Source organism: Aythya marila (assembly GCF_965140915.1).
Source record: "Aythya marila genome assembly, chromosome: 2".
Classification (NCBI taxonomy): Eukaryota; Metazoa; Chordata; class Aves; order Anseriformes; family Anatidae; genus Aythya; species Aythya marila.
This window is the reverse complement of record NC_139043.1, coordinates 41078114-41094478: the sequence shown is the minus strand read 5'-3', so window position 1 is coordinate 41094478 and position 16365 is coordinate 41078114. Positions and strand designations below refer to the sequence as shown.

The 16365-nt window shown below is 42.4% G+C and overlaps 1 protein-coding gene across 6 annotated transcripts in view; it reads right to left on the bottom strand.

The window, feature by feature from the left end:
- Positions 1-16365, bottom strand: part of RARB (retinoic acid receptor beta) — a 313765-nt gene that overhangs the window by 29128 nt on the left and 268272 nt on the right. For all 6 annotated transcript variants that reach the window (XM_082753762.1, XM_082753761.1, XM_082753763.1 and 3 more), the window contains one exon: positions 15038-15179. In XM_082753762.1, coding sequence (XP_082609888.1) covers positions 15038-15179 — 142 coding nt within the window. The remainder of the gene's footprint in view (positions 1-15037; positions 15180-16365) is intronic.

Sequence of the window (16365 nt, the reverse complement as noted above, 5' to 3'; positions counted from 1 at the left end):
CCAGATGACCTGCTCTGCCAGGAGAGGCAGCCTGGGATGGGAAGGAAAGCACTGTACTGCTCAGCGAGGTGGACCTAAAAGCACCGGAAGAGCAGATAAAAAAATATAACGCTGAAGCCTCGCATCTACGTGCAGCCCCACACAGCTGGTGGGCACGTGGCAGCATCTGCCCACGGACATGCTCTGCAGCTGGGTCCTATTTTTCATTAACACTGCTTGCCATTAAAATGGTTTCGCCATAATACTGAAAGAACAGTTTAATCAAATGGTAAAATAATATGCTCAAAAAAATGCATTTTGTTTACTTCTGCTCCCTTTCCAGAAGCTGAGCAGTTGGAATAAAAAAATCTGTAAATTTGTTTGTGGGGAGTTCTTACTTTTTTTTTTTTTAAAATTACATTGTCCTTTTTTTCACAAACTATAACCTAAGGAGAAACAAAAGACAGGTCAAGGGGGGGCTGCTTTTTACTCCCAGCCACAGGACTGTCAGCTCTGTGGAAGGCTAAGCCCAGCCACAACACGCTCCCTGGTCAATGGGAATAACACGCGCCGGCCGCGCCGGGCTGGGAGCACTTGGCTGGCCACGTCCCCAGCTTCCCGTAAACGCAGGGCTGAAGCTGGCGGCTGACACAGGTAAACAAATTCACTTTCAACCTTGGCATCTCGCTGCCCACTCCGAGGCGCTGCACAGGCAAGCTGAGGCTCTTCACATGCTTCTGCCTCTGGCTCGCAGCTCATGCCTGGGGTCTCTGAGCTTGGGAGAGCACCAGGTTTCCTGCGACTCTTCAAAGAGGAAAGCACATAGTAGACAAAGCCTGCTGCTTGTGTGTTTAATAAATACTGCTCTGTCCATAATTCACACAGGCAGAAATGCTACTTTTCATGTATGAATGCAGATCCTCCAGACATCTGCACTCGTGCTTTATGTAGCGGCAGGAGCACTGTGGCAGTATGGGGTCTAATTCCCTCAGCACACCTGCAGAAACCTCAGCTGCTTCAACGCTCCTGTTAGGACATGAATCACTCCCCAAGCCTGCACCTAATTATCAGACTGTCTATTTTGATATATTCTATCTTTTATGTACAATGCCAAAGAAGTTCTTTAAAATATGTTCCAGCTACTCTTCCATTAAAAAAAAAAAAAAAAAAAAGGAAAAAAAAAAAAAAAAAAAAAGCTTTTTTATCTGTGTCTTAAGTTCTGAAATAATAGGAGCAAGTGGACCAGATTATTTAAAAAAGAAGGCAGGGTAGCTACTACAGGACGGGCTTAAGGAACTTAATTCTGCCAGACAGGGTCAAGTAGCATCAAATCCTGATTTCTCCGTAAGATTTTTTTAAATATCCCCAGTAATGCCAGCACATAACCTTTCCACATTAAGTGCTTTCACAGCACACCAGACCAGTCTGATCTAGCGAACATACAAGGAGCAAAGCAGACAGACACTTGTTTCCAGGAAACAGCAAGATACTAAAAAAAGAAGCCTTTTTATTGTTGATTTGAAATCAAAGTGATTACTGAGGCCATTGCAACTTCCAGCACAAGCCTTACTGCACACAAGGGAGTTGGTTTTGAGAAGGCAAACAGGCGGCGGGTCACCACAGAGTTAACTCAATAAAATAATAATTTCTACTTGGATAAACTGACCTAGTTTTCCCAGACTTCTCCATGAAAACAAAGGATGCAACTTGGACACTAGATGACGTCTGAAGTGGAAGCCAAGAGCCGGGTAAGGAGCCTGGCCTCAACGCGTGGCCGGCCCTTCATTAAGTGAGGGTGGTGGGCCCCGGCTGGCAGAAAATCGTGTTACAGACACCTACTGCACAGCACAGGATGAACTGGCATTACTGGCAATTTCTGCTCACACCTGAACTCACTGAGACGAGGACAAAACTTCCACGGCCTTCGACAGCGCGGGACTGGGCCCTGAATTGATCGCACCCAGGTTCGGCACCTCCTTTAGGAAAGACGTCTCCAAGAAGGTGACTTTTTGGGAGAGGTCCTCAAGGTATTGCTGCTGGGGAACCCCCCTGATGGGCAGCACGAGCTGCTACATGTCGCAGGCGAGCCCGGCTGGGCCCGGGACACGCAGCCGGGAGGCCAGGAGCCGACAGGGATCGGTGCCGGCCCCCTCGTAGCTCGTCCCCAGCTTCTGCAAATCCGAACAAACCGCGGTGCTGACAGCCGTGCGTTTGGGGATTCGAGAGGGTGTTGTTTTTTCCGTGAAATGCTGTTGTGCTGGAACGCCTCCAACCAGCTGAAGTTAAACAATTTGCCCTGAGTGAATCTGCAGTGGAGGGAAAACCTAAATGTACGAAGGGGAAGAGGCCTGCCTCCCCCTCTTTTCTAATCCATCGCACAGCATTAGATTAAATACTCATTATAAATATACATAATAAAGTGTTAAGACCGGGATCCCCTTAATTGCCTTACTCTTCCTACATTTCCTGGTTTCTAGGGAATATTTTAAGATGTTCCTCATCCATTATTGCTCGGCTCATTAACCACACGGTTATCTTCCCACCTCATCCCCCAAACTAAGAAAAAAGACCCCCAAACTCAAAGGGCTTAATTCTGCATACCCTGTGGAAGGCAGCTAATGCATCTGTATGGTTTTATGTATGTTCACGCCTTGCCATGCATAAATTATGCTATGAAATATGTTCCTAATAAACTGGTAAAATAACTAATAACTGACTTAGAAAGCAGCAGGAAACGTTGCCAAGACAATGTTCTGACTGTCTCTGTAGTACAAGGAGGACTTAAGCCCTCAGCTGAATTAAAGAAGTAAAATATTTCTGCTTATTCTCTTCTCTCTGTGTAATTTTCACTTCATGAGAGAGGGCTGAGCATAATGGAGTTGCTTTACCTTTGTAACAACTATCTTCTTGCCTTTATTTGCTCTCTCTCTTTTTTTTTCTTCTTATATTATTTGCACTCCTTTTCAATTTCATATTATTTCCTGGATGTTCTGATTTAGTAGCAATGTTCACCCGACTAGGCATCCAAAGTGAAAAAATAAATACATTGAGCTTCTCCTTCAAGCTGCAGAAGGAGGCAAATTGAATGCCCTCCTTGTAGGAGAAAACTGTCAAAAGGCTCTAACAAATTAACAGTTTTCCATGTCACTTGTTACAGGGATCTGGACTGTACGAATCTGGTCCCTGAGCTCTCGATGGCATAATCAGACAGTGTGACAGTACAACACGGACTGCAAGACAATACGCATTGAGCTCTGATCTTCTGCACCCAAGTTTATGAGACACCTAACTTGAAACACAAGAGCCCCTTACAGGCTTACTCCCTGTGCAATGGAGACAGATCAGCATCGTTAGAGGACAATTTAAACCTCACTAAAATCTAATACTTCATCCTCCAGGATCAACAACTCTGTATAAAAAAAAAAAAAAAAAAAAAAAAAAAAGTGATCTTCTAATAAAATTTCAGAAGTGACACTTTTTTGAGTAGCTCTTATCCACTATCTCTCTTGTAGAAATAAAATAAACCATCTCACAGATGACCTTGAAGTAGTGTTACGGCAAGCAAAACATGGTCAAGTTACTCCTTGCATGGGAAGTGCAGCTCACACACAGTTAGGGATGCTGCACATGCAAGGTGCAACAGCTTAGCATGGAGGATATTCACAGATTTATCTTCCTGGGCTTCCTCTGTTGATACATCTGTGCTACAAAATGGGTAAAATCTGTGCAGTGCCAACTTCTGTCTTCTTGGTATGTACAGAAAGCTCTCAGGCATTAGCCAAAATAAACATATTATACTCAGAACAATGAAAAATAATTTTCAATTGTTACTGTGCCACTGGGACATCCTATAAAAGTATACAGCATTTGAAAACAAGTAAAAGTATTGTGCACTGTAGGAGCACAGATAACTAATGGATTCTTACGAAACATTGTGGTACTTCCATAAACCCCTGCGATTCTTGACAATTTCCATTTTTCCCACATCCCTTCCATTGTGTTACCATTTCAATACACATGAAATAGTGCACATTGTAATTGGCTAGCTGGAGTTAAAATGAAAACAAATGAACCAGAACTTTTTTTCAGGACAGATGAGAAGTAGTAAAAGATTTGCAGCAGCACTCGGGGTTGACCAACATTGGAAAACCTGCCAATGACTGACACCGACGGAGACTTAACAGGTGAAAACAGCATCTCCAGATCGACTGGAAAGTCGAGGCGTTATGGTCTCTCTCACTCTTTCAAAAGTACTGTGATATCTTCACCAAAATTATCTGTGAAGTGAATGAAGCGCATCTCCTTGCCAGAGATAACAGAGGTAACATGGCACCTCAACCATCTGATGAATTACACGTGCCCACTGCTAAAGAAGAGGTGCAGTTGTGCCTGCAACACCTTTAAAAAGCTTTCCCTCATCTTCCAATGTCACTCAATTTCTATTTGTAATGTTTTAATTTGTCTCACTTCTAAATTTTCTCATTTGATTTAATGCTTTCTTTTCAGACTCCCAAGTTTTATGGGAAGAGTTTCCCAGATTTAAATTCACAGAGCTCTGACTCCAAGAAAAGACCGGAGGTATAATTATCAACCTACTTAACGTGGTAAAGAACAATCCCAAATGCAAAATGCGCGACACTATGCCAGCAATCCTTCTTCCCACAAGCTTAAAGACTAAAAATGTGTAAAAATATAATGCTCTAAAAACGATACAAATGTAATACGCTTTGTTAGTCTGTCATTTTAAATGGTTTGTAAAGTCTTCCCTCGGAGGATTTGACTTAAATCATTCATTAACTTGAGGCTGATGGCTTTGTCCTGGAAAGGGGGAAGAACGTGAATTTCTCAAATGTAACCCAATTTCCTAACAGAAACAAAAACAACCTGATAAAATTCAGTCACCAAAAGCGTGTATTCTACTCCAAGCAGAAGCGTAAATAAATTAATTACAAAGTGAGCTCAGTCAGCAAAATCCAATTTTATGAGGAGTGTAAATTAACATTTCACTTGCTTAAAAGTTTAAAAAAAGAAAGCAAGAAAGAAAAGTAGGTCAGCATGTTTCCCCAGCATGTCTTTCTGACTCCATTAAAACTGTCTGTCAGATGACTAACCAAGCCTGTAATCCAACTAAAAGCATGTTTGCTTTCTGTTGCACTTTTTGCCAGGGGAAAGGAAGAATTCCACTCAGCTTTAACGCTGAAATTCAGGTAAACATCTTGAAAAGTCAGATAATTTCCTCACATTTACCTACCGAATCCATTTGTATCGACAATAAGCAACTGGTTATGGATTCACGACGCTGAGAAACAATCCCACAGATGATTAAACGCTTACCGGCCTTAGGCACTGCCCACAGGGCTATAAGATACCATTATTTAAAGCCAATGTCAGAACTGCCTCTCTGTCTGATTGACAGAATTTTCATAAGACTTAACAATTTAGAGTTTTCGTAAGACTGAAAAATGTAGAGTTTTCACGTGAACGTGGCAATATGCAAAGAAGTACTGGAATAAGGTGAGACAGGACAAAGCTGTTGCTGTTAGCTTTTACTGTGCCAAAGGAATCAGAAAATCCCCAACACCTTATGATCTTTCTCTTTCCTTTTGCTAGCATTAACAAGCAGAGCGATATTTAAGTTAGGATAGGAAGGGTGTTATTTCTCCTGCCATCTAACTTTAAGAAATCCTGCACGCTTTCCATGTGAGCGCCGAAGAACTGGAGATTAACTGTTCCAATGTATTTTAAATCGAGCATGTGATACCGAGTCAAACCAAAAACAAATCACAGCTATTTTTAGAGCGCAGTCCTAGGGCTGCTAGCATCCCTGCAGGAGGATCTGCAGTGTGTCAGCTGGCTTATCAGTGGCGTGGCAATGGAAAACTCCCTCTGCTGCAACAAGTCATGCGCTGGGTGAAAGCAAGCCATCTGAGTCCGACAGTGTCAGCAGAGGGAAATCCATGGCCTCATCTACTTAAGTAAAGATTTTCCTAGAGAGTCTTTGGGAGCTTACTGGTTTCCGAGTGGCTTCTTTTTATCTTCCACGCCATCAGCACAGGAGTCAGCCTCCACTGGGAGGCCAGCACGGTCTTTGTTCCTTTGCAGTCTGCAGAGGAGCCCACCCTATGCAAGACCACTGAAGGGATCAAAGGAGGAGATCACTGAGGAAAACAGAGGAGTAAGTTTGCAAATACAAAGCATCAGGAAGACGTGCACATTCTCATGTATGTTTCTTCTAGGACCAAGCACGTGCCTCTTCTGATACTAAGTCCTCCAGGCACTTCTGGGTTGCTGCTGCTCCGACTTCTCAGAACTCTTGGGAACAATTTATTGCACTTCTCATGAACCTTGGCTACTGCAGATAACATTTTCAGGTTGGCCTGACAACCAAATAAGCCATGTTTAGCTTCAAGGTCCAGGACACTGGCAATTTGCTCGTTCCCAGACTGATATTTATCTCATCAACATTTCTTCACCCCTCAGATTCAACATCCCAAAATAAGAAAAGCGTTCAAAGGGAGAAAAAAAAATGCACAGCAATAGGCAGCAGAGAGACCGCAAGGTGCCAGTAGAAAGCACAACCAAACGGCACAATGGCAATTAGGCGAAAGAGATGCATCAAAGACGCCCCATGCCCCTGAACAAGAAAATGATCCGAATGAGGAATAGGAAGCAGTGAACTGAGTGCATAAAGAAAGAATGGAGGCTCTGAAACAAAGCTTTTGAGGTCATGGGATTGGGGTCTCAGCAGTTATGTCTGCATGACCAAGCAAGCGTGGCCTCAGCCCTGTGCTTTGGAGCGCGTGGGCTGGGCAGGGACAAGCTACTCCACATTTCCCATCTGCTCTTACAACAACATTGCCTGGCACAAGGCAGAGAGGATAACGCAGGGCTTTCCTGCCATGAAAACAGTGGGGATACGAAACTCAAGCAGAGGCAACCTACAACAAATGCATGCAGTCAGCATCTTTGTATGTACAGTCGGGAATAATGCTACAACAACCCCACACACCCCGCAAAATCGAAGTGGGGGACAAGAAAGAGCAGAAAAAGGCCACAGAAATAATCAGATCCATGTGAAGTGAAAAAACGCCATGGTGTGAGATGAAACAAGTCTGAAGTTATGCCTGCTTCAGTGCTGTACCCATCCCCACAAGAGGCAGACCTCCGGAGGAGGTGGCATGTGGCTGGACTGCCACAGAAACCTCACCTGCTAACATCAAGGGAGACATCAGCCAAACTACGGCCTGATTAGATGTGCTCCCTTTAAAAAGGAAAGGGTTCGATCATGTCAGGGGACTTTGATAAAGCCACTGAATAGTAACACGTACTTCACTGTGAGTGTGCTGCAGATTTAAGTCCTGGCTGCTTTGTAGAAATTAGACTGTGCGTGCTTTATTCTTTTCACTGGCTCTAGTTATCTCTGAGTTTCACCTATTTTGAAAGAAAAGTTATGCATACCCTGTGTCATCCAGCTGAATTCCTTCCACAGGGGAAGATCAAGAGGCATTCAGAAAGTCCAGAAGTTCATAACATCTAATTGACACCTTTTCTTTTCCTAAAAGCCATCTGTTTCAGAGCCGTACCGGGTACTGCAGCGAGGATGATTAGCATAATAACTTCAGAAGTGCCACAACTTTAATAAAACACCTTGTTAAGCAAAACGTAAGAAGGGCGCACATTCGCAGTCATGGAGGATGAGAATTTATGGACGCGGACAAAGGCTGCAGAAAGCATCTGAGCCCCGGTAACTTCGGCGAGGATCCGTGTTGTCATAGAGACAGCAGAGAGCAAGGAAAAGTTCACCACGGTAGCTATACCTTAGTGAATAAGTCTTAATGTAACTTCCAGCTGAGGACATGTAATCAATCTCCGTATGAGCTTATTGAAGGAATTCCCTTTATGCTTACTCAGTCCTCAAGAGCCCAAAATGAGGGAAAAGGTTTTAAAATATATATATTTTATTACTTCTAAAGACAAGCCAAGGCCCAGTGCTTCCACTGGATGAAAGGGAGGGAACAAAAAGATAACTGTTTCCTTTGAACGAGAAATGATGTGAAACATGAAAAACTTGACAAAGACATTCAATAATATATATACATTTTTAAAACGATGGAAAGAGTAATTCTAGGGCAGCCAGGCGAGACCAGCCATGTGCAATGGTGTCTCCTCTTTCCCCCAGAGACTTCCCCACCGAGGTGGCCCCAGCATCTCACTGCTGCTCTTCTCCCCTTCCCCGTCAGGTCTGACTGCCTCACTCCCTCTTACGCTACCAGATGCAGGAGTTTCCCTGCTCATCCTTCTCTCTCCACGGCTTTCTCCTGGCATCTCTCTCCCTGTCAGTGCCCAATCCCTGGTTTATTTTCGTGGGGGGGCAGAAGCCCTTTCTCTCCCTCCCTGGGTCCCTGCTCGTGCCTCCAGGCTCAGTTCCACCACCTGGGAGGTTTGGGCCGCTGGAGCTGACAAAAAAGAACAGAGAAGCAGTGCCAGGGGTTGTTTATTGGCTAGGGTCTTCGGTTCTTAGCTTACACAATTACGGGTTTTGTATGTGAGGAAGAAATTGCAGTGCTAGCGTGTCATGATATAAAGCTGCAGCTATGTGCGTAATGCCTGAAAGGCAACGAGCAGAAGAAAAAGAGAACCTCAGAACTCTATTCATACTTCTCCCTAACATTTTAAGATATAAAGATCAGACTAATTGCCAAATAGTCTTGACTTGAGCAGGGTTCACTAATCACGCTCTGCTTGAGGAATTAGGAGAGAATTTACTTAGCCACATCATGAAAGGTGCCAATAAATTGTTCAGCTGGAGAGTTAACATAATAAAAAAAATCATTTTTTATGTTATTTTCTTTAGCAGTTTATTAATTGCTGCCTGAAATACTTTTCTGAAACACAACGAGCTGCAAATGAATTCATGGGCTATTAATCTGCTGTACATGGCACTGGAGGGAAAGCTCATTAGGTGAGTTGATGCAATTACTGCTATTACATAACCATCTTCACAGAACATAGAGTAAATTATGAATAATAACATTCAACCTAAGTTGCTCCTTCAAACATTAAAGCCGCCAAGTGAAAGCCATGCAAAATCAGGGGGAAAGGCTAAAACACCAAAGAGGCAGGCCCCTCTGAAGAGAAGAAAAGCAAAGCAGATCTGCTTCTTTTAAGGCACCAAATCAGTGAGAAAAGCAGAAGATGTTTATTTAACTATGGGAAACAGCATGCAACAAGTAGATTATGATAGAATTTTAATCGTGTATAAAACATTTTCAGCCACCCAGCATAACAAAGTGTGCATTATCTCTGGCAGAGGACAGACTGCAAGGACTGTCCTGTTTTTTTTGTAGCAGGGAGATCCTTTATGTTGCTTTGCTCTGATCTTATAAAATCCCCCCATCCATGGGAATGAGCATTTGGCATTAATTTTTAAAGGTTTCCAGTTTCTCAGACTGAAAAAATAAATACAAGCATTCCTATCTGATCAGAAACTGAAAAACAAACATGCAACCTTAATGAACAACACAAAAAAGATGGGGTCTGTATGGCTTGTTCGCTGTTTTCCCACTATCTAGACACTTAATTTCTTTGGTATTTTCACAGTTTACCTCTTTTGCCTTCAAAGCACTTACAATACAAGGTCTCCCAGCTCCTGTAAAAAGGGTCATCATTTTCACCTATCAAGATAGGAAAACTAGTCTAATCAGCTTGTAACATTTGCAGAGAGGAATTAGTCCCAGAACAGAATTCAGGGTTTTGTGATTCCTACTTTGATATTTCAATCATGCCTCCTGAGAAACCAATGAGTGTCAGCAGGCAAGGTAACTGTTCCGGGATGTCTGAAAAAGCCCCCAGCCACTGTGTGGTATTTAGGTACCTAGTTAAAAATCTAGCCCATAGCAAAGCAGAAGCAATTCTTAAATTCAGTACACTGGGAAAAAAAAAAAAAATAAAAACACTTAATTTCTGAGTAAAAGCATTTAAGTGAAGATTTCATGCATTTTAATTAATTCAAGTTAAAATGATGTCAGTGCATCTGCACGAGCTTCCGAAACGTAACTACAGAGACTAGCCCTCTACTCAACAACTCACTGGAGATGGAATTCAGTTCAGTAAGGGGCCTGGAAGAAAATGAAACAGGCGCATAAAGTAAAAAATACAAACACGACAGCTCTTTAAGTTGATGTTTCCTGGTTGCTGATTTAAACCAGAATTAAAATAAGTAAATCAATTCAGCCTATTGTTCAGTAGCAGAATGTAATTGCATGTTCTGAGAAACATGAACATTTAAATATTACAAGACTTTGAAGTCTGCGACGAAAAGCAACAGACATTTCTGGGCAAGTTTTTAAAAAAACAACAAGTACAGAACACAAAATCTGGATTCTCTCCACTTCATGGTAATTCCCCTGCATTCCCTCCCTTCCTCCAGGGAGGTTAATTGTAAGCAGATTTACAAATCTGAACATTGCTTCAGTGCACTGAAGCTATCTGGAACAATAATTCTGTGCCTTTATAAACATAATTTTGCTCTATTAGAGCTCACTGCGGATGAGGTTTGTGCCAGCACAGGGGGCTCTTCTGCACCACACCACGGTACGTGGGCTGGGGGTTTGCCTGAGAGGGACCCAACAGATTGACAAGCACAGTGGTGGTCCTTGCAGCCTGCACATTTTCTAGAAGAGGGAGGATGGAAGTGGAAGAGCTGCTAGGCTAAGCGGAGCAGTTGTGGCAGAAAGAAGCTCCATTTTCCTTCCTCCATACCCTGGAATAAACCCGGCTTGGGTTTTCTGTAAGGGTAGGTTTCACCTTACAAAGCACACATTCCAGCATCCTCCTTGAAAGAGCCCACTATCATCTAAGACTTTTGCCCGGTTTCCCACACGCTCCCCTAATTGTGCGGGGCAGCACCAGTCGTGTGACCCCGCGCTAGCTCCCAAGCACTGAGGTCCATGCGTCCCGACAACAGACTGCTGCTCGCTGACACCTGGGGTCAGGCCAGGGATGATGCTCCAACATCAGCTTAGAAATCACGCAATCAAAGGGCAAAGGTTAGTTTCCTAAGGCTCTCCATCACATAATGAGCCACTGTCAGCCTCGGTAGCCTTCTCACTTCAGTGACAGCAAAAAAAAAAAAAGTCCTGTGTGATTACAATTTGTCTCTACACGTCAATTAAAAAAAAATAAAAAATTAACGGACTGGAAGGGTAAAAAGGACAGAAATGTTTTGGAGTGAGTATCAGAGCTTCAGCTGCACCTACACTCTCCTGAACGAGCTTCTGGAGCCCCACAAATGAGCCCCACAAGTGAACTTACAATAAACCCCAAAGCTGAAACATCACCAGGGGAGGGGTTGGCCGAGGGCTGTTCTATTTAGAGGTGCAGCTCCGGATGCAGGGGGCACTAGGCTCAGGAGTCTCTGAAGCAGGGGATCTGACAAAAGACAGCAGGGCTTTATTTCAAGCCATGTTTTGCATGGATAAGGATGATAAGAGAGTCATCACTGAATCGCTTCCCCTCACACCCTTTGTCTTGTCTATTTGGAGCACAAACTTTGCAGCAGCAACCACACAATGAAAGCCAGTCCCTGCACTGGTGGGATCCAGTTTCAGCTGGGTCCCGCAGATATTATCATAATACAAATAGCTCCACTGCTGCCCTGGAGGCGGACTTGTTATTGACCTCTCTTGATCAGATCTGGGGACTAAAATGGGGTTGAAGATAACTTTTTTTTTCCCCATACGAACAAAACAACCTATAAAGAGATGCAAATTTGGTGCATTCCTTTGTCGTCTCACTTCATTCTCTAAAACAAGATAAAAGCATACAAGAAATGCTCAGTGTCTGTTCTCTTCCAACATGCTGTATCTCCATCTCCAAGTTCTTACTTATTACACCGGCGAGGCAGCCAGTTCTATCTCTGATGTTTGTGTGCAATGCTCGTTAAACTCAAAAGCAGTTGCATATGTGAGCGCTTTTGCATGCCCTTTAAATGCAGAACAAACGAAAACACGACCATAGCATTTAAGCACAGATTACTCTGAATGCTGAAATTTTGCATTTACTCCTCCTCAGCTCCTGGGAACAGACCCTGTGGTTCCTACTTGTGGCTGCCCACTGCGATTACTTTCCCCATTTGGGACTGGTTTGAACATGGCTTGTTTCCCTACGAGACTTCTCTGATTCTTTTCTCTGTCCTTTGTTCGAGGCTTTCATATTACAAGGTAACAGAACTGTAAGAAGACAGACGAGCAAAATGCCAGGAAGTTACTTGGGGAAAAGAAAAGCCTCCATCTCCTTAAAAAAAAAAAAAGCCCACTGACAAATGTTCCTTAGTTTACATAAACTCATCAAGAAATAGAGTTGAAACCTGGAGACTTGTATGAAAGAAGGTCAGAAAATAAAATAGTTTATCAAATCTCTCAAGAGTTGAAAAGCTACTGTTTATGAAAGGATCACACACAGAATCACTTCAGACTTTTGAACCAAGAAAGCAAGAGACACAGCGAGCTGATGACATTTAAAGTAACTTCTCTATTCCTTTGCATACACCTCCTACAGAAACATCCCTCACTTCTCCCCACTATCCTCAGTGGTCCCCCTCCAAGCTGGTACCCCCTCTTTCGGTGCCCGTGGTGGTTTGAGATAAAGGCAACTGCCAAAGGGCAATTTTGCTCTGTTCTCCCTAAGAAACAGGCAGACCAAAACGTTAATTCTTGCCTGTAAAGCTCCTGCTATCCTATGAGAGAACACCAACTATCACCTTAAAGGCAGTAAGTCTTTATACTTTACCCTAAGTAACTTGGGTTAACACATTAGGAATACTGCTGATATTTCCAAAGCCTGCTCTGACGTGACGTGACAGCATTTAATAAGATTACTATTTCACGTCAGCAATAAAATCCTTAGGAATTCGAGGCCAGCAAACCCTGAGGTGAGGAAAGTGTTTCTTCTCCTCTCTCAAACTGCATCATGCTGGTTTATCCACAAAAAATGCTTCATATGCACAGATATGTATGCAGTCATATACCTAGGAATAATATCCTCCTTACTTCATCTTGCATCTTTATCTGTATTCAGCCTACCTCCTCCTTTACTCTTGTCATGGTCTCCATTCCAGTAAACTGTATATAGTGTTTATTATTATTGACCACTCTTTTTGCTAAAAAGTAAAGATTCCTGGGCAGAACTATTGCCATTGCCACAGTCTGCCTTATAGGAATATCCAGACATTTCATTTACTATAAATGATAGCCTTAAGATTACTTTTATGACAATCTACAGCATTATCAAACTGTGTTTCTCACCCTAAAACATCTAACATGCAGTTAGGAGCTGTGGTCACTGGAGCCCATAGCAGCTTACATAGACCCATCTACACAAGACATCCTTTGTATGATGTTCTCCTTCCTGGACCTTTAGTCAAACAAAGTTGCCCTTCATGCACGCAAGAAAACTTGAAACCCCAACAACAACGGCAGTAAAGTCATGGAAATCCTAAGACCTCCTAGCTCCTCCAGCTCTTGAGACTTGATGTGGGGCCATTTTCAGCAGCTGTAATTTCAGATTTCCATGAGGAGAAGTTAGAAAAACTGCAGAGTGAACATAAAGATCTATCTGGTTTGTTCTCTGGCTCCTCGGCACTCTTCCTCTAAGAGGAGAAGGAGATGGTAGGAGAGAGAAAAAGGATGCAACCAGGACAGATCAGCATGGCTTTGGGACCTATTCTGCTTCTGCCCAAAGATGCAGAAGTGAACTACTGGGAAGCGTAATGCAATTTATGGAGGAAAAATGGTGAAGATGAGAATGGATTTAAGTCACAGTTCAGTCATAAACATCTCATTAGTGTTAATTTTTTTTTTCTCCAGTCTGTATGTCTCTCTAAGGAACTCCCGTGGGTGAAGTAGAGTAAGGAAGTGGTATCGGGCAATTTTCTTCCTCTCTAATGCTCAAACTGCAAATTTCTGTAGTGTTTATTGTTGGAACTAACCTACTGAAATCAGGAACAGCACCGATTGAGGTAAAAACTCTCAGCAACCAAATAAGTCATTACACCAAAGATTTTTTTTCTTACTGCCATCACTCCATTCAAAAATGGGAATTTTTCAGAAGCATTACACCCCTTAGAGACTTGAGAATGGCTTTTTTGGGGGGTAGATTTCTATGCTTGACAGGGATATCAATAAACTGGAAAATGAGAAAAATCACATACTTCTATCTGTATATTTTAAAATGCTAATTTGAAGGGCAAAACCTGGATTTCTAGAAAAGAAGGCAGGGAAAGTTGTCTTTTCATGTGTGTGCACTTGGAAGTATTTGTTCATAGTCAGGTTTACTGGCTTTGTGGGTTTAGAAGGGGATTAACCAGATTGTTTCACCTTTCAGAGGAGCTCCAACAAGTAAAAACAGAAGACTCAATGCCATTGTAGCATCAGGCTCTGTAAAATGTCACAAATGGTGTTAACACCAGAAGAAGGACCTCTTGCAAAAGCACCCACACTGGCACAAGGAGAAGGTGCGAGGCTGAAGAAGGCTGCTATGTGCTGCAAAGGCCATCAGGAGGCCCTTGGGAAATGACACCCTGGGCTGACAGGAGAAAAACTTGCCAAGCAGCGAAGCCACAAGCTGCTCTGCACGGCTGTGGGAGGACTGAAACAGCCCTTAAGAAGCCAGTGCCATCTCGCTTATGCCCCAGGAAGCCATTTCTAGAACACAGGGGAGATAATCCAACCTTAAAGCAAGCATCTGTGATTTTGTTCCTTTAGAAAACCTGGTGAAATGACCCACGTAGAAGTTGTCACATCCACACAGGTTGGCCACGTTGCACAGAGAGCACATTGCACTATTTGGTCTTAAGTGACAGCATCTAGGCTGCAAAGTTAAGGACTCAGAAGTCAATAAAGCACATCTGAAGTCGCGTGCAAAGTTCAAACTCCTTTCTGTGCACATGAATACAGACACTGGCTTCAATTGCGTAACTGTGTAATATTTTTCTTCCTTTGGGACTGTCACATATACTTAGGATATGACAAACAATAAATTGCTTCCGAAGACAACTTACATTCTTTGGACATTCCCACTTCAAAGCACTTCTGTAGTCTGCAGTACTGGCAGCGATTTCTGGTAACTTTATTGATAACACAATTTTTATCTCTATGACATGTGTAAACCATGTTCTTCTGGATACTTCTGCGGAAAAAGCCCTGAAATCAAGAAAAAAAGAAATCGAATAAACCTTTGAGCATCCCATAAACCTTAGAGACAGACACTAGCATAGCTTTAAAATAACAAAATAAAATCAAAGTTATGGTTGGAGCATGGCATCTTTAAAGACTCACTCTTTTATAATTAAGTATTGGTTTTTTTTTGTTGTTTTTTTTTTTTTTTTCTGCAACATAAAAACTCATCTCTTAACCAAAAACAAATTAAATAATGCAACCAAAAGCCAAAATAAGCAAAACTACAACTAGTAACAGCACTCAGGAAATGAAGTCCTGAAGTTTTACATGAAGACTCAGATAAAAATGTTTTTTGCTTATGGATTTAGCAATGAGCTGGGTAAACAACAGCTTTCTTAATTGATCCACTTGGAAGTCAAATACTCATCCAACAACCAAGAGTCTCTCAGCCTAAAGATCCCATCCTTTTCTGTTAGCACAGAGGTTCTCTATAGCTCGAATACTGCACGTAGAAAATGAAGTAATTTGAAATCCAGGTCTTTTAGCTGTCTGAATTCCTACAACAATTAATTAGGCTTCTGCAGGTGGAAGAGTTCCAGTATCAGGTTATTGAGTTGTGAACTTGTAAAAGTCGCCAATTACAGCATTTTTCTTATTGAGATACAGCTGTGAAAATAATCATGTAATTATAATGATCTTGAACAGAAATTAAAGAGGACTAGAGGTCTGGTTTATACTTAAGGAACAACATTTGCCTGGATTCCTCCTTTGGCAAGTAAAAGAGAAAAACAGTCATAAATGGCAAGATTAGCTGGCACAGAAAAAAAGGCAAAACCAAGTTAATTTCTTTATCTACGCTAAAAACCAAGCTGTAGATAATATCACATAATAATGAAGAAGAAAAAAAAGAGGATTACTTTAAGCATTTGAGAAATCAACCCACAGATATTCAGTGAAAGTATTTCTGCAACAGGCATCTGGACACTTGACAGTACCATTTAACCTTCTCCAACAGATTCTGAAAATCATTTCAGCGAGTGCCAGGGTCAAATTTCAGTCAACACTGTAGCATTATATAAGAACAGTTAGCAATTTAATATTTGTTGGAGGACTTGAGAGGTTAAAACTCTTCAACCAGCCACATGTTTACACCCCACGGGGAAGTGGTAAACTCGATGCCACAGATGATAGCTCTGTACCAACAATGCGT